Source organism: Gopherus evgoodei, chromosome 10 (assembly GCF_007399415.2).
Source record: "Gopherus evgoodei ecotype Sinaloan lineage chromosome 10, rGopEvg1_v1.p, whole genome shotgun sequence".
Classification (NCBI taxonomy): Eukaryota; Metazoa; Chordata; order Testudines; family Testudinidae; genus Gopherus; species Gopherus evgoodei.
The window spans coordinates 80,969,797-80,992,323 of record NC_044331.1 but is presented as its reverse complement, the minus strand read 5'-3'; the positions used below and the strand labels follow the sequence as shown (position 1 = coordinate 80,992,323).

At 43.8% G+C, this 22,527-nt stretch overlaps 1 protein-coding gene across 6 annotated transcripts in view; it reads right to left on the bottom strand.

The window, feature by feature from the left end:
- Positions 1-16,426, bottom strand: part of LMF1 (lipase maturation factor 1) — a 330,506-nt gene extending 314,080 nt beyond the window's left edge. For 5 of the 6 annotated variants that reach the window (XR_004002415.1, XM_030578587.1, XM_030578585.1 and 2 more), the window contains exon 1: positions 16,240-16,426. Coding sequence is in view for 5 of the 6 variants with exons in the window: in XM_030578587.1 (XP_030434447.1) it covers positions 16,240-16,405 (166 nt within the window). In the remaining variant the exon portion in view is untranslated. Of the gene's footprint in view, positions 1-6,142; positions 6,221-16,239 lie in introns of those variants that run through there. The other variant, XM_030578586.1, reaches the window with a different exon arrangement.
- Positions 16,427-22,527: the final 6,101 nt, after the last annotated feature.

The window sequence follows — 22,527 nt, the reverse complement described above, 5'->3', positions numbered from 1 at the left end:
GTCTTACAGAACTGAAAATGCTACACCACTGATTATTTTCCTCCTCCTAACTAATGCTCAAATCGATCCTAAACTGAGGGATACTGCGGTGCGGACAACAATTTTGATGTCCACAGACAGCAACATATCTAAACATAGTGTATGCATAAATCCTGATGCAGGTATACGGAAATGCGCTCACTGTGCTATTTTCCTGTGGCTATAGGCTCCCTCTGCAAATTCTATACGCGAAGCCAAGCTTTGCTGCAACTTGGAAGCACTGCAGCCTGGAGGTTTGATTAACTATAAAAATCAGGGCCCAATCGCTACATTGAGAATGAAATTCAAACTTCCCCATAGTTCAGGGTGTTGGAATAGTGGGGCTTGGGCTCCGATGTTTGCAAACGTGAAGGAATTAGTTATTTCACAGCAAAACAGAACCAGGAGGCAGCACAGAGGATAGGGCAGTGGTTCCCAAACTTTAACAACCTGGGAACCCTTTTCACTAAAGTGTCGTGTCTAGTGAACCCCCTCCTAAAAATGCATATTTCCAGGGATTTTCTCTTTTACCTGAGTATAAATTATAAAAGCAGTGATCTTGGAAATATACATCGTTTTTATGACATGCTTGTTACACACTATTTATTATTAATTATTATTTATCATTACATTATTTTTATTACATTATGAAAACAGCAACACTTTTCCAAGATCTCACTTCCGCAGCTTATATCACTTTGAACAAGCCTGTTACAAGACAAGGCTCCTATGGTTCATCAAGGAGTATCAGATGTGAAACAGCAGGAAGGGATTTAAGAAACCAACTCAAGAGTTCCTCCTACACAAGCATTCAGGTCTGCAGCAGTCCAGGCAAACAACGCATGTTACAACAAGGCTTAAACTTGTTCCTCATAATAATTTTAAAAACAATACTAGCTGTCTGTTTAATTTTAAAAACAGCAAAAATATCCACCTCCCTTTCCATTTCTTCTAAGGAGTCTTGAAGTTTAAATCTCCTCAGTGTGATAGAGATGCTGGCTTTGATCTGCTTAGCTCTTGGAAGTCCAGGAGCTCTGGGCCCCATGCTCCCTATTGACAGCTCTGTCCGCCATTAGGGATTTTTTTCCCTCAGGAACCATTGGGATAAGGCAACAGGCTCAGACTTTGGTGGTCTGGACTCTAGTCCCAGCTCTGTAACTCAATCTCTCTGTGAGCCAGTTATGCGCCCCACTGCCTCGAGTGGTGCTTGCTACCTTTGTGAACCTCCATGAGCTGGGTGGGTGAAGAGCACCAGGGGTTATCACTGAAATCTTACCCCTTAGCTTCCAAGTCGCTTCTCAAAGATCTCATCCCTAGAAAGGGGCATACCAAGAGGAAGGTTGGGGTCAGTGTGTGACTCATCTGACACCTCGTAAAGATCCCATGGCAGGAATAATCCAGTTGTGAGGCGCTGCAGCCAGTCATATATAGAGTCAAAGGCCCCAGTCCTGGAAGGTTCTTAGAGCCTCCTGAGAGATGCTGAATGACTCGTGGGATTAGCTTCTTGACATGCACCACTGTCCGCACTCAGACCACTCCGGGTCTGAATCTGGCCCTCAGTTTATATTTTAAACCTGAACTAACTCCCCTACTTATTTTGAGAAGGAAGGAAATATGCCTCAGATTAATAATGATCAAAATACTGCACCATCTCTCCTCGAACACACACACATACAAGGCGCTCCAGTGGCGTTTGGTTAATAATCCCTTTAAAACCATTACTCTGGCATTACACCCAAATGTATCTTCTTGCTATCTCCTGAACGAGCACTAAGGGCCTACCGGGCGTTAACAGAAGGATTGCCATTGATTTCAATGGTTTTTGAAACAGGAAAGCAGCAGATTTTTTCTTAAAAAAAAAACCACACAACTATTTTACACAAAAACCAATCAAACCAAGCAGGGCATTTCATTAGATTAGAGATAGAAAAGGACACACTGCCCATAACGCTTAAAAGTTGTCCTCTGATGACAATAAGCTAAGTGACTTAAAATGTAAAAAAATATATATATTTTAAAGTATTCCTTATGCTGATTGTTTTTTTCTACTAAACCAAAGTTCTTCTCAGAACTGTAAAACTAAAAGATTCAGTACACAAAACTAGCAGAATTATAATGTTCCCCAACATTAGACAACTTAATATCTCTGCTTTGGTTAAAAAAAATTCTGCCTTTAAAAAACTCTACATGACTTGATTTACCTTGATTAGCACTGCAATTTGCTGCACACAGTTTTCAAAAAGTGCTAATCAAATTTACCTCTAAATCCGGCACAAATTGTTGCCCCAACCCATAACTGCTAATCAGTTTAGAAAAAAATCTAAATTAGACCTCTGTACTGTAAGCAAGATAAACAAGGAAAGGGTAAATTAGGAAAAATATACACTACGGCAATTGAAGAAAAGTATATACTATATATGCTGAATATTGCACAGGGTATTTAAGTTTAAAAGCAGCAAATATCTATTATAAGTTGGCATGAACTGCACATCTAAGAATTGTACACTCTGGACCAAAAAAAAAAAAAAAAAAGGCTTCTCACAAAATAAAGATTTTTTCTTTTCTCTTTTTTACAAGCGTTTATATTTCTGGAACTTTTAATGTAACAATTTCATAGCCAATTCACATTAGCAAATTTTCTAATTTCGTTAAAAACTCATCTTACCCAGGTAAATCCTTATGTTTCCTCCCAAATGGCACTCCATTATACCCCCAAACTTTGAAGACCTATGTTACCACTATTACAGCCTATTATTCACATGCGTACAATACTATACATGCAGACATTTATGTAGAGATGTCTATGGAAAGACACAGACCTTGCTGCTTACAATCCACCAGACTTTATTCTTCCCACAAGGCACAACAATGCTCACCTTCCTGTTAAAATTTCTGGGTTCTTCCAACACTGAGTTCCTACACTAAGCAGTACTATAATTAGAATTACCACTAGAAGGCAATCAATATATACAGGTACATATCACTACACTGCCACTATATAATCCTCTGGCTGTCTGAGGATTATGTATATATATGTATATAGGTATAAGACACCGAAGTTCACTAGAACATTGATCTTCAGTCAGCTGGAAGTGTGAGCGTTAGACCTTCCACCTTCAACTGCAACACGTCCCCCCCATCCCATCCACAGGACTGACTGCACTACTTTGCAGTGCTCTCCAGCTCTATCAGCCATGACAGCAATAGGCTGGAACCTAGAGGAAAACAAAGGCACAAAAGTTTGGTCAGGCCAGTAACCGAACTGCCCATCCATAGCAAGGATACTTTGCCCCTCTCTGGTGCCTTCTATCTGAGCATCTCAAAGCACTTTGCAAACATTCAGGAGTAAAGCTTCACAATGCTCATGTAAAGCAGCAGCATCTCCATTCTCCAGAGGCAGAAACTTGTCTCACAGTGCTAGAACAGGAGATAGACTCCCCATTCCCCACCTGCCAGTCCGGTGCCCTATGCACAAGAGTTCTGTCCCCCACACCTGGGACAGTGCAGCTGTCACAGAGGCAACTGCAGGGTGACCATGCATCCTAACCAGGAAAAGCCCATCCTCCACTGAGCATGCTTTAACAAAGCCCATTAAGCCAGGCTTTCTGCGGGGAAAGAGCATCTTGTCCTTTCCCAGGAGCCCCCACAGGCAAGTCCTTATGTGCCGAGGAGAACCAAGTGTCAAACCTGACAACTGCATTTGCAAACTTCACGCAGTGCAGTAGCTGACAGCTCATCTCAATTCCAAGCACTTATTTTGACTTCAAGAGCAGTTTAAACACGAGAGAAGAATGGCAGTTTCACATCCATAACACATGGATAAACTTTTGCCCCAGTTTGTAACATGATACAGAATTCTAATGATAGAACTGATGATGGGCAGTTTAATGTCCAGGTTGGAACATGTTGGCACTTAGACTTCCAGTGACTTTAACGGAAATCAGACCCCGGGACACGACTCTATTTGGAGTTTGCTCCAGTTTACTTGTAGATTTGGATGTATTATTCATTCTGACAAACAAATCCTTAGTTTTGTAATCTGCAGGTTGTTATGCCACCAAATAGCACGGAGAATCTGTGCAAAAATATAAGGGAAAATTATCCATATACATTGTATATTGCACCCTGTGTTGAACAGATTATTAAATCTAGCATTTCATTCTAAACTCTTGTACAAATCCATTAACAGAAGTGTTTATTATAAGTGTGTACATTTAAACATGCATGCTTTTAAAAAAACCTTTTACATTCTCAAAAAAAGTTTGTAGTTCAAATATAGAAAATATCACTAAAAGCCTTACTCGGGTTACTGTCAATTAGAAAGTTGACTGCTTTCATTATAAACAATAATACCCATGTAGCACTTTCACAGCCAAAGTGCTATGAAGAATATTAACAAAACTTCAGAACAGCCCTGTGAGGGAGTTGTGTACAATCCCCATTTTAATCATTTTTAATCACTGGCGGCAGGGGACGTGTGAGGTTTGTGCGGTGAGGAGAGCATCAAAGAGAGAGGCTAAGTGACTTGTCCAAGACTGCTCAGCAAGTCAGTGGCAGAGCTGGGATTTTAACCCAGAACACCTCATGAACCCCAACTCTGTTCATTTATCTGATTGCAGGGGGGTAGGTGGGGGGTGTTGGTTTTCTTTTTGTCATACCCAAATGAAAAACTCCATTGCGGACATTATTACTTACTTATATTACTAGAGCTCATAGACTGCTCATTGTGCTAGGTGCTGTACAAACAAATAAACCCACGCTCTGAAGAGCTTACAATCTGCATAGACAAGACAAAGGGGAGAGGAGAACTAGAGGCTCAGGACTTGTTTATACAGGGCAGTAATGTGGACTACGGGGGTGTAACTTCTGCAGCACACTCTAGCACGCTGTAGAAATCACACCCCTGTAGTCCACATTACTGCCCAGTGTAGACAAGCCCTCAGAAAGGACATGCTGAAGGCTACGCAGTAGGCCGGTGGCAGAGCCAGAAACAGACCCCCAATGTCACTACACCCAGTCCAGTGTTCAAACCCCCTGGACCATGTTGCTTCATACTTCCTGGTATCAGCTTACAGACTAGACACACACACACAAACCTCAAAGAACTGAGTGATTTTCTGAGAGTTTACAAGACACTTAACCTTCTTTCTCAAATTCAAACAAGTTTTCCCGCAGTTCTCCCTCCCCTACCCAGCTGATAGTAACCAGAATGCAGCTTTCAGGCTGCAGGCATCTCGGAACCTATGTTATCATCTGTGGCTTCTAAGCACCCTCAAGATTGCTTTAAATCAACTTCCAAAAACCCCATGTCATCTCCAAAAGACTCCAATTCCAGTCACTTAGTCTGCCAGGAAGAGTCAGTTTCCCTCCAACTGTTCAGGCCACTTTCTCTCAGACGCTTTTATCATCTCCTGCTGCTCCCTGTACTTGAATGTCTTAAACTGCGTCCATTTACCTGCCCAGTTTGTGACATTTCCTCTTCGAAGTGCGTTGCTGTTACTGAAGCTCCGTTACAGCTTGACAATTAATTGAAGAGAGCCCCGTGCTTCCTCCCACACAAGCAATTGTCACAGCCCTTGACAGCTCAGATGGGATCAGCCTCCCGTACCTGACGCACGCTCATCTTTATGGAAGTAAGCCATGTAAATTGTCATCAACTGTTAATCAACCCTCACTACGTAGTCTCACCTCAGAAGGTGCATTCCTGTACTTTTCCATTAACAAGAAAATGCCAAGACAGAATACGTCCCCTATTTGATCCCACATGCTACCAATAAACAACTGGGACACACAGTACAGAGAACCACCAAGCTGGAAATATTTGGTCTTATGCATTTTGCCCTGTCACCTCGGTTCCATTTCCCAATCCAGCCACAGTCTGTCATGGTAAAAGAAAGAGAGAATCCCATTCTTCATGCTCTGTAAAGATTTAAAGATGTGAAATCCAAAACTTTCCGGTCACGTTTCCCCTCCTCCACTCCCACCCACCCCCATTAAAAAAAAGTCTTAACTTCTACTTAAAGCCCAAACCACAAGAAGAAATGAACCAAGAGCATAGATTTCTGCACGAAAAGCAAACTACATTTTACATACACAAAAAACATGCTTCATATATCAACTTCACCTTTGACCTGACAAAGCATTCTAAAAAAGATACTGTGTTGAGTGGATGCTGGTAACGTAGTTTACCCCTGAAATCTAGGTTTTATTACAGGAGAAAAAAAGAAAAAAGTGGTCGCAGTTTTTATATATTATTAAAGAAACAAATGAAACATCTTATTTTAATTGACACGCTCCACTGCAGGATTGGAAACCCAAACACTACAGCAGTGTGCTAGCAGTTAGGAGAGCCAGAAAGTGAAACTAACCAACACAGTTTCATCAAAGTTGAGATACATAAGATAAACACCGCAGAAAGTACATCTGGTTCTTAAAATTCCTCATTTTATTAGAAGTGCCATTCATAGCACAGCTAATGACTATTTTTTAAAAAAAATGATTCTCTCACTACTTTGTTCAAAATAACATGAAGGCAAATAAGAAAATATGCCACTGTTCGTAGCCCACAAGTCTCCGAACAAAGTACAGTTATTTACTTTAAAACAAATCAAATAACAGATTAACGTCCAGTTTAAGGCCATCTTTGAAATACCTTTCTAGTCCAAACCAAATCTAGCTGAACTGCTGACCTCAGAGAGACAAATTCTCTCTCACTTCAATCTTGTTATCATTCCCCTGGAGCTACTAATGCCTGTTATTAATGAAACTATTTTACTGAAGTGAAAGTGCAGTGTTTAGTGCCAAATATGCTTCTGTCTTCCTTATAGAGCATCTCTTTCCACAGTTTAACTGTTGGCATCCGACTCACTGAAGGGACACAGTGCTAATATATGGTCTTTGTTTTATAGAGTTGTTAAACTAAAGTCCAAGTGTGTCAATCAAAATCTTACACTGGAAAAAAATGCAAAGGATATATTGTAATCCAGAAGAGATGGTCTGAAAACTACTGCAAGGCATTTAAAGTAATAGGATCATGGGGTAGAGAGGGGGAGATTTTCAGGCAGACAAGTCCTTTCGTAACTAACACTCACTCCCTTGAGAAGGTGTTAGATTTGAGATTTAAGGTTTAGGAAGAATAAAGTTATAAGCCTTCAAGCATTTTTGAGTAGGTCCCTACTTACTGGGAAAAAATTAGTATTATTTAATATTTACAGAGAAGGAGAATTAGATTTATATGATCCCTTTCATCTCAAAGTACTTTACAGAGTATGGGTCACACTACAGAAGGGGGTTTTTAAATAGTACCTTGAAATCCCCAAATGCCCAAAATGAATGCTTACATGCATATGCACCTATCTGGGTATCCACACATCAGAAATAATTGGGGGGAAAAAGAGAGGGAGAGAGCCACTGTGGTACACTTGATCTCAGGACCCATAATCTTCGCTCAAAACCCCAGCAATCAAAACACAAACATCCAATCCCCAGATGTTGATCCATTTCTTTAATTAGTAATAGCCGCTGCAACTGCATTGCCAACAAAATCTCCTCAAGAGGGTTTCTTTAGTTTTAAAAATGAGAATCAATTTAATAGTTTGCAAGGATACAGGAACACACAAGAACATAAAGATCAGAATGGAAAACCTACTCTAATCCGTTATCGAACTTACTCTGCATAGCCTTTGCCTCCTGCTATTATTTCTTATATTTAACTTTGTACCTGTCCTGCATCTCAATAAATCATCTGGGGATCTGGTTTGCATGAAAGATACTATACGAGCTTTTATTTAAGAATCATGTAAATGAGCACAAGCCTGAGATAACTCTTCTGCTTGTTTTAATTACCTGTACTATTACAGCATCCAGATGCTACAGGACTGTAAAAAAGACAATTAACAGAGACACAGTGTGGTCTCTACTAGACTGAGGACAGGGCGAGAAGCCACAAACTCTAGAGCCATAATCTTGAGTCTGCCACAGATTTGCTTTTTCAATTTGCTTGGACAAAGCTCTTAAATTCCCCTCTCAGATCCCCCAAATCAGATTCCTTTCTGCTCCACACAATTCATTCTCAATGGGCAGCGTTTTACTCTCACTTGGAAAAGGTAAAACGATGGAGCGAAGAAACAGCCCCTCAATATCTAACCTACAGAGAGATGTTGCAAAAATTACTAAGCTAATTAAAAGCACTAAACACTGTTTACTTTGCAAATACAGAGTGGCAGCTACCCTCATGAATTCATCGGATGCACTGAACAAGCCCTACGTGCCTAAATCTTCCAATATCCTTAGCATTCAATTAGGAAAATCCCACTGGTATGGGTTCAGTACAGGGAGGAAACCACAGGGTGGTTTCTCTACAACTTTCCCATTCCCTTCTGCATTCCCCCCCAGTAATGGGGGCAGCAGGAGTTTTGGCCACCAAATCCCACGGATTTAGGATTACCAGGTTGGTCAACTGACGTTATTTGACCACTTATTATTTGACCATGGTCACATATTCCAGTAACCATGCCCTGACATAGGCAATGGCCTATCTAGTTAATTGCATTGTGGCAGCATTCTTTCATCTTTTAGAACTTTGTTTAATTGCTTGTCACATTCTTCTGAGCTAAAATAATCACTCAGTTACATAACTGGGATTGTTTTGGTTTTTTGTTTTTTAATTAGACATAAGTTTCTATCTAAAGCTAAACCTATTAGAGACCATAAAGTCTTACTTGGGGGGTGGGGGTCACTGTTCTGATCAATTAGTGATCCACATATTTGACCATTTTTGACATTATTTCAAAATATTTGATCAGTCAATTGACCATTTATTTTTGGATCAGTCAAATGCCCAACCTTACAGAATCATAGAAGATCAGGGTTGGAAGAGACCTCAGGAAGTCATCTAGTCCAATCCCCTGCTCAAAGCAGGACCAACACCAACTAAATCATCCCAGCCAGGGCTTTGTCAAGTTGGGCCTTAAAAACCTCTAAGGGTGGAGATTCCACCACCTCCCTAGGTAACCCATTCCAGTGCTTCACCACCCTCCTAGTGAAATAGTGCTTCCTCATATCCAACCTAGACCCCCCCACACTGCAACTGGAGACCACTGCTCCATGTTCTGTCATCTGCCACCACTGAGAGCAGTCGAGCTCCATCCTCTTTGGAGCCTCCCTTCAGGTAGTTGAAGGCTGCTATCAAACCCCCCCTCACTTTTCTCTTCTGCAGACTAAACAACCCCAGTTCCCTCAGCCTCTCCTCGTAAGTCATGTGCCCCAGCCCCCCTACTCATTTTTGTTGCCCTCCACAGAACTCTCTCCAAATTGTGCACATCCCTTCTGTAGTGGGGGGAGCAAAACTGGACGCAATACTCCAGGTGTGGCCTCACCAGTGCCATATAGAAGAGAATAATCACCTCCCTCGATCTGCTGGCAATGCTCCAAATAATACAGCCCAATATGCCGTTGGCCTTCTTGGCAACAAGGGCACACTGCTGACTCATATCCAGCTGCTCGTTTACTGTAACCCTTAGGTCCTTTTCTGCAGAACTGCTGCTTAGCCAGTCGGTCCCCAGCCTGTAGCAGTGCATGGGATTCTTCCATCCTAAGTGCAGGACTCTGCATTTGTCCGTGTTGAACTTCATTAGATCTTACACAGATCTCATTTGATCTATGGAAGGCAACAAGCCATCCATGCTGCCAGGACTCGGTGCCTCCTTCTCCAGAAATCTGGTCCTTTGCTCCTTCCTTTCACCAACCTGCCTCCCTAACAGTACCATTCCAAAGCGGTCTCATTGCCAGGGACTTCCCAGCTTGTGACCAAGCCTGGAAACTCCCTTTAAAAGAATGGGAAGGTTATCCACAGCACCCTTGTGCTGTGTGACATTTTACATAGACTCCCTGTCGGTTACCTGGGAAAGGTAGCAGATTATTGCACATTCCCTGCCTTCACTCCACAAGCACAGATCCTAGACCCTGGAGCAAGGGAAGAGACTAAAACCCGCTTTCCACATAAAAAAGCGGAGATTCCTTCCAAGGAGAAACCCTGTTCATGATCCTTCCCCTCACTTCACTGCATTGAAAACTATGTTTGTTCCACGGTTCTCTTTCATAACAGGGGAAGATCCTTCACATACACACACACCTGCCCAACCAGGCCTCCCCTCTAGCTTGCTACAGCCGCGCTGGAATTTAGGACCTGATAACTGTCAGAGAATGATCAATTTTCCACCACATTTTAATACAAGCTCCCACAAGATGCATTCTTCAAGCCCGGCGTAAATGAAAACGGCATGGTTAACCGTTATCAGAGGGGTGAAATGGAAGAAGGGGAAAAACATCCCACCACTGAGGAATGTCAGTCTGTCATAATGGCATCAGCCATTTCCTCAATAAGTCTGAAACAACCGTCGCAGTTTACTAAGTGTAGGCAGAAGGGGGGAAGAGAAAATCTGTCAAAGTAAGTTGTTCCATCTTCAGAAACAAGGTCTAAATATCTGCTTGACCCAGAGGCTTAAAATTGTTTCCCGCTGTTGTTAACCCAGAATCCCAGCTGAGATCAAAAGGCAGCCCAGTCTCACTTGAAAGTGTCCCACCCTTACAAAGAACTTTGCTCTCTCTTCCCTCGCCAGAAAAGCTAGTGGAGTTCTAACGTGGCCTAGGGATTTTACGGCTCACAATCTCTTTATTTTGAAGTCACACTGATTAATTTCAGCCCCGCATTGCAAAATTCAATAAGCAGCAGTGCATCCTCACAGCACACAGTGCAGAGGTATTAGTCACAAACACGCTTCCAATGACACTTGGACTTGAAATTTAGCCCATGCCAAACTTAGCCAAAAATTCAGGTTTTGGGAACATTAAGTTTTTACAAAACTTAAGACGGGGGGGGGGGGGTGAAACTTTCCACTATGACCCTCTTTAATTCTAGTCAAACAGGAGTTTCCTTTTAACCAGATGAACTTCAACTTCAGCATGGCAGTAGCATGTAAGAACCAAAATGAGAGAAACCAAGAATTAAATCGGGCGCCAGACTAGGCCAAAAGCAAGAAATAAACGATTTTTTAAAAACCTCTATTACAAAAACCTGGTATTATTAGTAGTGTAAGGTGTGGAGGTATTTGGGTTTTAGAAGCCTGGTTTTTAAACGGAGAGCGTCCACTTAAAAGCACAACACTAAAACCCAAGAATGAAACTTCCCTTCTCCGTCTGCGTCCCCTCTCACCCTTTGTCTGTCTTGTCTATTAAGGTTCTGATCCTGCATTGTGTTGAGAACGGCTGGCGTAGCACATGTGCAGCTCGCTGTGCCCATGCAAACTGAATGGGGCTTTAAGCAAGGAAAGCAGCCTGCCCATAAACTGCACAATGCATAATCTGGGCCTTCGACTGGTGCGAGGGCTGATTTCACGAGGTCTGTCCACCGCCTAGCATAATGAAGCCCATGTTTCGGTTGAAGTCTCCAGGTCAACCTCAATATAAACAATAAAATTCACAGCACAATATGGTGTATTTAAAGCTCCATATTAATGTCTAGAAAGCAACAGCCTTCATAATCAGAGAACACTAATCAGCTTTGCATATGAAACAGCAAATTGAGCTGTGAGAAACTCAGCGGTCTGTATTTCCGCAGGGTAGAGATCAACATTTCTCTCATTTTAACTGCTGGAGATTCAGACTCCTGGCTTTCAGTGTCAATTCAAGAGAAATCAGAAATAAAACATGTGTCAAAAAAAAATTACACCAAACTGCAACTTCTGCATGGTTTTGATGCAAAAAAAACACAAAAGAACCATGCTAAGCAGGCTGCTGGTCTGCAGAGCTTACTGATCTTGTGGACAGATCAGGGACAAATTTGGAATTTGTAACGAAGTGCGTTATGCATGTGGGTTTCACTGTGAATATTTTGCACAGCACTGACGGTCACTGAATATTGCTGTCAATGCTATTTGCTGAGGCCAGAACAGAGAGAGTCCACACTGTGCTCTAACTGGTTACTCCACGGGTCCCCAACGCGGTGCCCGCCGGGGCGTCTAAGTGCACCCGCGTAGTGGCCGACGGACGAGCATCCACCGAAATGCCGCCGACAAGCAGCGTCATCCAGAGGCGTTGCCGGCGATTTTCAGCAGCATTTTGGTGGCAACGCCTCTGGATGACGCTGCTTGTCGGCGGCATTTCAGTGGCGATGCCTATTGACGTTGCCGCTTGTCAGCAGCATTTCGGCAGATGCTCGTCCATCGCCACGGTCCTCAGTGTCTCGTCGTCTGGCACCCGCCAGATGAAAAAGGTTGGGGACCACTGGGTTACTCCATTCACCATTTTCATTGTTAAATGAAAGAAATGGTAACTTGTAGCACTGCTGCTTTTAGTGACACTGGTAGCCTTGAGGACCACTGACTCTTATTAAGGTGCGGAAGCAAATTCTACATGTCTCGGTGATAAGAAGAATTTCCCTAGTTCACAGTATCTTTGGGGCGGGAGAAAGATTCAGAGATGCATCCAACCACAACAAATGTGTATAGGCCTCATGATGCACACTGGCTCTCCTTAGAATTTTGCTGACACTGCAGGCCTATCGTCAAGAGGATTTTGCACAGCGTTGGCTCTTGAGGACCTCCAATCACCTGGTCAAATCTGAATGCCAGACAGGTCCCTCCGACGAAGAGTCACAACTTCCATCTCCCGATGAGAAAGTGCTCAAAGCTGCTCTTTTCCTGTGTTTCTACCTCCAGCCTAGCTGGGAATGGTGAGACTCATTATGTTTATTGCATAGCAGGGGATACAGTCCTTGGGGTAAGGGATGCTCTCATTACTTTATAATCCTTAGTGAGCAACAAAATGTGCTGCTTTTGAAGGAGTTCTGCAGGGGCTGGGGAGGGAGAAGCAGTATGCAGCAGAAGTTAGGATAGAAGGTTGTTATTAAAAGAATTCAATAAGAGAGGAGCAAAGGAATGGAACCTGAAATCAACCAGACTGTGTGGAATGCTACCCCACAAGAACAATCATACAAAACATTCACTTGCTAACCTTACGTAAAACATCTCAAACATATTTTGAGAGAGAGAGAGATTTCTCCTAAACAATAAAAAGCTTTGCTAAAATCCAGATAAAGATTTCCATATGCCACCCACACAACCAAATAAAAATGGAAGTCAGCCTTACACCGAGACACTGAGATTTTGCCATAAAAATCAGTCTTTCGATACAAGAACCAGAGCCTCCCTTATAAAGGCAACAGTCAAAACTGCGTAGTTAAGATTGCAATACACTTCTACTCGAAAGGCTCCAATCCCGCAGCACTTACACATGAGCTTCACTTCACTAACATAACATGAGTAAACAAGTTAAAGATAACAGGACTGCTCCCCCCAAGTAAAGTTATGCATGTGCCTGTTTGCAGAACTGGGGTCTTGTTTCATTTCTCCTTCCCTCATTTACATTTTTTACCAGAACAACACTGCTCTTTGTGATTAATCCATGTCCATAAGAACTTGTGCAAGTTTTAGCAGGCGGAAGGGTGCCATTTTGCAACGCAAAACCCCACTTCCACCAAAAGCAAATCTGAGGTGGGCTGACACATTTGTCCAAAGGACAGAATTTTCACCAAAAAAAAAGAAAAGAAAAGAAAAGAGAAAAACAGCCATTTACTGGTAACTGCAACCATCAATGCAAGTCAAGAAAAAATGACATTCATAAAAGTAAATGTTCACACTACCCTGAGTCACAAAAGAGAGATCGCTACCTCTCATTAATTTATCTGGAGTATTTCTAAAAGGGGAAAAGCCACAGATATGTCTCAGAATCCGGAACAGGATAAACAGCATGTACAGCAAAGAATACTGCAATCTCTAGCAAAAATATACCAAGTCTGAGCACGGTGAAATACAAGCCCTGTTGGGGTATTTATTGGATATACGTGGTAACATTTATCTGAGGGCGGGCTGGGATTTGAAGCCTTGGAACACAGCAGAACTGCAGTAGTTTCCCTGACACTGAGGACTGGTCTACACTACAGACCTATATTTGAATATAGCAGAACCTCAGTTACGAACACCTCGGGAAGGGAGATTGTTTATAACTCTGAAATGTTCGTAACTCTGAACAAAACGTTATGGTTCTTTCAAAGGTTTACAACTGAACATTGACTTAATACAGCTTTGAAACTTCACTATGCAGAAGAAAAATGCTGCTTTCTCTTTATTTATTTTTTTGTAGTTTACGTTTAACACAGTACCGTATTTGGGGTTTTTGGGGGTCTCTGCTGCTGCCTGATTGCGTATTTCCAGCTCCAAATTAGGTGTGTGGTTGACTGGTCAGTTTGTAACTCAGTGGTTCTACTCAGTGGTCGCTCAGAGGTGTGAAAAAATGGTGTCTGCCGCTGCAACGTTGTAAGCGTAGACCTGCCATGAGGATGGGAGACCACAGAGCAAGCATAGGATGGACTCTATCCCCCACTGATGGGGACAGAGTGGGGAATAGAGTCTGATCTACATTTAAAAAAGGTCAACCTAGCTACGTAGCCCAGTGGTGTGAAAAACTCATACTCCTGAGAGATGTAGTTAAGCCAACCTACGTCCCAGTGTAGACACCGCTCCAGGGTTCTTCCATTGACCTACCTACCGCCTCTTCAGTGGGTGAATTTACTGCAGTGACAGGAAAAGCCCTTAAGTCGCTGTAGCAAGTGTCTACACTAGAGCTGTGTAGCTGCAGCGCTGCACCTGGGTCGCTGTAGCACTTGTAGTTTAGACATCCCTAACTGAGCTGGGCTTTGTGCCAGCTCCACCTAGACCAATGAAGACAAAGCCTGGAGGTAGAATGGGCCAGGCCACAGGGTATACAGTGAGGACACTGCATAGGCATAGACAACAGGGGCCTGGCAGGGCTTAGAGCCCTACAAAAAATTAGCTATGGCATAAATAAATAGAGGAAACACTAAGTTTGGAACAGGAGCTTGTTTATCTCACTTTATTAAAAGTGGATAAATTTCGTCATTGTACAAAACTATTTATTAAAGTCATATTCAAAAGCTATTCTTTTTAACGCTAGTGCACCCCCACCCCCAAATAAAAAGATGTGTAATTCCCCTGCACTGATCCAGCAATTTGCAAACACCAATGTAGATGGACTGAGATTACAGCCCATTCCCAACTCCAGGGCTGGAGTATCAGCCAAGAAGAAATTGCAATGTGGATTCCTCTCCCCACAAATACCCAATTTTTTTTTAATTATATTATTCGTATTCACATAGCACCTAGGAGAAAGGTGGCCACTTTCACACTTCTGGAACACCAGACATCTCGCTACCTCCAGGAACTACCTAGGTCTGTCACTGCTAGTCTGACCCTGCCCCATGTTGCATGCGAGGTCACATCGCACAAGGGACACCATGGTGAAGAGCACCCTACTCTTGCTGGTCTGGTGTGTGCCAGGTCACGCCAGCCAGGAGAGAGCAACATACTCTTCAAAATGACATGTCAAGTTTTGTCTCAGGACTGGGGACAAACCACCCAAAAAGAAGGTGGTCCAGTTTAAAACTTCACACAATGTATAGTTAACTTGTGGAACTCCTTGCCAAGGGACATTGTGAAAGCAAAAAGCATAACTGGGGTCAAAAAAGAATCAGTCAAGTTCCTGGAGAAAAACTCCACCAATGACCATTAGTCAAGATGGTCGGAGATACAACCCCATGCTCTAGGCGTCCCTAAGCCTCTGACGGCCAGAAGCTGAGACTGCAGGACAGAGGCTGCCCCACTCGATCAATTGCCCTGTTCTGTTCATTCCCTCTGAAGCATCTGACATTGGCACTGGGGTAGACAGACTATTGGTCAGACCCAGTTCAGCTGATCTTATGATCTTGTAACCCCAGCCAGGGCCCGCAGTGCTGGGTGCTGTACAAACACAGAAGACAGCCCTGCTCCCCTCACAAACCCCAAGTACCTGGGCACCGGGTTTGTATCCCGCAACTTTCCCAGGGGTCAGCGGGTGGAAATCCCCGGCAGGGCACTGCGGAGAGGAGCCAAGGGGAAGGGGCAGTGCTGGGGATGAAGGGTTTGCCGGCCTGCAGCTGGGCCAGGACGGGGGCTACCCGCAGAGCAGGGGGGCCCCCAGCAGCAGGGCAGGCTAGACACACGTGGCCAGGGCTCGCCGGGGGCGGTCACCCCGCATTGCCCTGCTGGGGTGGGGGCAGCCTGGCTTGGGGGAGCCCAGCCTGGCCGGGGGGGGGGCGCAGAGACTCACAGTAGAGCAGCGCCGTGCAGCGCAGGAGCACGATCCTGCTCAGCCAGAAGGTGCCCGGGCGCAGCGGGGGCCGGGCAGGGGGCCCCTGCTCCCCCTCCTCTGGGGGGGGGCGGGGGGCTTCCTCCACCCCCCTCCTCTTCCTCAGCGCCTGCCCGGGCGCAGCCATGCCTGGAGCATGCGCCGGCTGCTGCTGCCGCCTGGTTCCGCCTCCCCGCCCCGGCTCATTGGGTCCCGGGGCCGCTCCCCCGCCCCGGTGCACGGAACCCAGCCTGCCCGGGGCCGCTGGCGCCGCGTGGCTGCTGCTGCTGCAAAGATCCCGGCCGGGGACTGCAGCCCAGCGTGCAGGGGCGGCGCGCCGCTAGTCCCCGGTGCCAGGCCGTGCCCGGCAGCATTGCAGCAGCCCCTGGCCTGGCCCGGCCCTGCCCTGCCAGTGTGCACCGGCCTGCCTGGAAGCTGGGGGGACCTTTGCATGGGCTGCTCTCTGCTCTGAGGTTTCTTCCTAATGATAAAAAGCAACACAGAGTCCTGAGGCACCTTCTAGACCAGGGGTTCTCAGACTTTTGTAGTGGTGACCCCTTTCACACAGCAAGCTTCTGAGTGCAACCTCCCACTCAGACATTAAAACACTTCTTAATATATTTAACGACATTATAAATGCTGGCGGTAAAGCGGGGTTTGGGGTGGAGGCTGACAGCTTACAACCCCTTGAGGGGTCCCAACCCCCAGTTTGAGAACCCCTGTTTTAGACTAACAGAAGTATTGGAGCATAAGCTTTGGTGGGTGAATACCACCTTGTTATCTCTAGACTGATTCTTTCCTGCCTATTTATATCTGTCTCTGGAAATTTCCACCACATGCGTCTGACAAAGTAAGGTGCCACAGGGCTCTGTTGCTTTTTACAGATCCAGACTAACACAGCTACCCCTCTGATACTTTGTAATGACAGTAACCCCATGTGAACAGTAAAGGCTCTAACTGGGCCATGAGCGTTTGAACAGAAATCCTCATTAAAATCAGTGAGGAGGGTTGTTTGGGGTTGGGGGGGGGCTTTTTTTTTAAACTACTAAAGATCCAATGTTAGCCCAGCTAGACCAAAGTTAGCTAAAAATCCCCCCTCCTGGAAATACAGGAATTTACTGCTATGAGTAGTCAGCACTATTCATGGTAGAAAAGTTAAGCACATGACTAGATGTCTGCAGCACAGGGCTTCATCTGTGAAGAATCCAGATCTGCCCACCTAGAATTCCATAGGGCCCTCTGTGGTGTGGAGAAGGGAGGCAGGATTCTCCTAGTCTGGTCTTCTTATCTGAATAAAACAGCTTGATAATGACCTGTGGTTCACCTGGGACTGTCTCTCATAGCCCTTGCTAACCCCCCTGTAACTACCTAACTTTCTAGTTTGAACCAGTTGTTTCCTATTGTTGGATTATGAACCCTGATCAGACTCTCCCTCCCTGCCTTCTAAGTCTCTACAAGCAACTGTATTTCAGAGCCTGAATGATGGTCCTAATCCTTCAAAGGCAGGCAGGCTTCGTTTTACTTATGTGAGGAGTTCCCCTGATGTCAAAGACGCCTCCTGAATAAAGTTACACACTGCAAATACTTATGCTCAATGCTTACCACTGTGAGCAGCCGCTTTTAAATCAATGAAACGACTCATAGCAGTAAAGTCAACCACAAGCGGTTGCATCAGGGCCTTTCTCTGTTAGGGAAGGGGTTAAAAAGTCCCTGTGATGCATCCTTTTAAGGAGATACAGGCAGGGGGTGGGAATGTCTTCCACATATAAGGAAACCGATCTGATTAAGGTGTTTACTTAAATAATTCTGCTCTTAGCATCATTATAATCTGTCACTATTTTCTATTATTGCTTTTTGTTTGCTGAGGTTCATAAAATTCTCTCCTCTTTATTCAAGTTATCAGACTTGGAGCAATTTGCTTGTATTGGTTATTTGTTTCATAAGGGCAAAACAAAAATAACTTTGTAATCAGCCAATCTACATACTGAAGCTTTATATATAAAAGGCTATTTTTAAAGGAAACTATGAAAGAATTACTTCTTATAATTCATGAAAGCAGAGACAATACAGGGCCTGATCCTGCAGTCTTTACCCAAGCAAAATTTCCATTGAAGTCAATGAGTGAGGATGGCAGGATTGGGCCCTATATTTTTGGAATAAATGTCATACTGGATTTATTTATTTATTTATTGCACTACCTAATTATAAAATGTGTGGAATTGACTGTGTTAATAGCAAAGGATCCACAAGGAGCTGTTGGAGAAAATTTAAAAACATTTGTTAGTTTACTCCTTCATTTACCCTAAATTTAACATTTATTTGCCCTTCACCAGGATCACAACTCCAGTTAAACACAGCAGATAACACTTGTAACAGCATTAAACGAACACCTCTGCTCTTTTAGGAAAAGCTCTGACCGTGACAAATTTATGCATCTGATTTACACACCATGCCAACTGAAATCATAAAGTCCTGGAACTGTTTGCTAAGTACGACGTGCACTGTATGTTCCTCTTTGTAGGATTGGGACCTAAATCTGTACTCATGTATATAGCCAACAGAAATATTTCAGGCCACCACATCAATTCTAATAATTAAAAATATATACACTTGCAAGTAAAGCCACCTACAGATGTATTTAATAAAACCATTGCAGCTCTTCTAGCCTTTTGGATTAAAATATGTATCTACATTTAATAAGCTTCCAATAGAAGCTCTTTGAAAACCAGAGAGTTTAAGTACAGTATAGAAAATAAAACTGTAAAAAGAGTTAACTCTTAAAAACTTTGTCCCTGATCATGCAAACTATCACAAACGTGCTTAACTTTAACTCTCGTGAGGAGTCTGAGTGAAATCAATGGGAGTGCAAATGTGCTTAAAATTAAATGTGGGTAATTGTTTGCAGGATACGGGAGTTTGTAACACACACCAAAGGTATAATTTTCAAAGTCAAGGCTGACCACTGCATCCTTTACTCACCTCAGAGTGAGTTTGAGTTGATCACCCTGAGGATAATCTTGAATTCACTGAAACCTCGGTAGCTTGCATTTTACAAAATTAACATGATTTCAATTTAGTATTTTGTGCAGTAGTAAAACACTTGACTCCAGTTCAAACCTATGTTTCTTAGTATCTAATAAAACTCTTTCAATAAAACAATCTGAGCCTAAGCACTCATAATTTGTATGTTTAGAATCCCATTCTGTATCCTATTTAAGTAAATATTGTGGTGTTAAATTAGCTGAGGTCCTCGGAGAAAGTATCTGTTATCAGGTGTAACATTATTCTGTGCTTTCCAGCTGCAGACCAGTTCCTTATAAATGCCTCTTTTGTCTCTGCCATTTCCCATCACTGTTGCTTTCATTGTTCTTATTAGAAAAAAAAAAAGTACATAATGGTGCATTGTATAAGCAAGGAAAAATAACGTATTTGTTAAAGGCTTCTGGTATATTATGGTTGCTCTCTCTCCCTTTGGATTAGCCACAAGGTTTTGCTAGATAAATTTAAGTAGATGTAAGCTAATGATTTCCTTTATGAAGTCTTTATGAAACTTTTACAGCAAATTCCACATTAAATATAAACGTCTGTAAAACAAAGTCGCTAATTGAGGAAATTACTGAGGAAAAGCGGGGGATCTAGTTGCAGAACTCCACAAGAAAGGAGCAGCCTGGGACTGGGAAGGTATGTGTATAGCACAGTGTTGAATCCATCAATTTTCTTTGCATAAGATCACTCCAAAAATTTGTTAAGTAAGTGGATCTGGACAGAAAGCAGAGGTGATCAAAAAACCAAAACCAACCTCAGAGGGTCTCTTGTGTCAATATCACCTTTCAACAGTATGAGCTGCAAAGTTTCAAGTACATTCAGCAGCATAAAAGTGTCATTACTCGAACGGCATGATCCAACTCCCATTAGGGTCAATAGAAAGACTCCCAGCACCTAATAGATTAAATTAAATATAAGAATGGATAGATTGAAATGTCACATTAAATTCCCTCTTCATTGTCTGAGTTTATGATGGTATATGGGCACACTACTGTTTTGTGACAATGTACATTTGGATCATCCTCTATGCCTGATGATCTTCTGCACAATTATTTATTTATTGCCTTGTGGAATCATCTTTTAAAGGTTGCATTTTGTTGTTTGCCTCTTAATTCTTTTCAAATTAAGGTTTTTGTACAAAGAAGAAGAAAAAAACAGACAACGTGTGGCTGGTAGCGTTGTCCTGAAGTCTCAAAGGGAAAGTGATTAATAAATGTAAGACATGTAGGCAGGCACTGAAATCTTTTATGTTGGTCCTTATTCAAGGAAATACAAGTCCCCCCCCCTCCCGCTCCTCCAGCCCTCACCCCATTTTGCTGTGTCCTAAACAGCTGCAGAAGGCAACAGAGAAACAAGCATTTGTTGTCACGGCACTCAGCAGCTGTCCCTAGCAGCACCTCAATCCTGCTGTCCCTGGCACCCTAGATTACCCTGTGTTCATTCAGGTCTAATCTTTCACCCTTCCTCTTACCTGAGACTGAATTAAAATTAAAAAAAGAGAGTGTGAATTTGAGCAGAAATAACCTCTTAGTAAAAGAAGTTTAAACATCTGGGGAAAAGATTTAAATATACAGTCAATTATATATGTTTAAATCACTGCCAAATACTCAAATGACCGTGTGTTTGGGTAAACAGGAGATGGGGATCCCTCAGCAAACATGGGCACCGCTGGTTTGCCAGAGTTTTTATGGAAGGGGTGGGCAAACTTTTTGGCCTGAGGGCATCGAGGCTCCAAAACTGTATGGAGGGCTGGGTAGGGAAGGATGTGCCTACCCAAACAGCCTGGCCCCCGCCCCCTATCTGCCACCTCCCACTTCTTGCCCCCTGACTGCCCCCCTCCGAACCCTCCACAGATCCAACCACCCCTGTTCTTTGTCCCCTGACCACCCCCTCCCGGACCCCCCCGCCCCTAACCGCTCCCTGACTGCCCCGACCCCTATTTACACCCCCACCCCCTGACAGGTCCCTGGGACTCCCACACCTATCGAACACCCCCCTGTTCCCAGTCTCCTGACCCCTATCCACACCCCCGCCCCCTGAAAGCCTCCCCGAGACCGCCACACCTATCCAACCCCCCCTGTTCCCTGTCCCCGACCACCACCCCAGAATCTCTGCCCCATCCAACCACCACCTGCTCCCTGTCCCCTGACTGCCCCCTGGGACCCTCTGCCCCTTATCCAACCCCCCTGCTCCCCGCCCCCTTACCATGCCAATCAGAGTACCAGGGCTGGCAGCTGCACCACCTGGCTGGAGCCAGCCATGCTGCTGCGCTGCCCAGCAGGAGCTCGCAGCCCTGCCACCCAGAGCACTAGCGTCACAGTGAGCTGAGGCTGCGGGGAGGGAGAACAGCATGGGAGGGGCCAGGGGTTAGCCTCCCTGGCAGGGAGCTCAAGGGTCGGGTAGGATGGTCCTGCAGGCCGGATGTGGCTCCCGGGCTGTAGACTGCCCACCTCTGTTTGATGGCAACGATCCCTCTTCCATTAAGGGTTTGATCCTGCTTCATTATAGCCAATCGAGTTTTGTCACTGACTTCAGTGGAAGCAGGATTCGATCCTAAAAGGATCATCGGCCAGAACTCTTTTTGTACAGCCCCTAACACAATGGGGTTCTGGTGTATGACTAGGGCTGCAGTAATAAAAATAATAAATAATAATATTGTCAGGTTAAACATTGTTTAGTAAAGACATGCTCTAGTTCAAACACAAGTTGTTAGGCTTGATGCAGGAATTACTGGATGAAATCCTCCAGCCTGTGTTAAGTAGAAGGTCAGACGAGATGGTCATAATGGTCCCGTCTGGCCTTAAACTCTACGTACGTATATATTCTCAAACACACATTTTCCTTACCTATGTTGCTAATAATATCTGAGATGATTAAAAAGGAATATATATTAAATCTCATTCATGTCCTTTTTATTATTTCTACTCCTTGCGTGTGTTTTTATTTCCTCCCACCCTTAACAAAGAAAATGGTCAGTTTCACTTTTATGATCAATTTCGCCTCTTTAGTCTAAGCTCAGGCACTCCCACAGGGCTGCCACGGTTGGGCTGCAAACAGTGCCAGGGAATGTTCATTTGTTTTTTCAAAAATTGTTCTACTGAGCTTATTTAATTTTTTTAATCACACAAACATTTCTGTTGGTACAAACTTTAATCTTACAGAACCAGCATTTTGGGCCAAATTTAACATGCAAGTGTCTCCTTAGGGCCCAAGCCAACCTTCCTG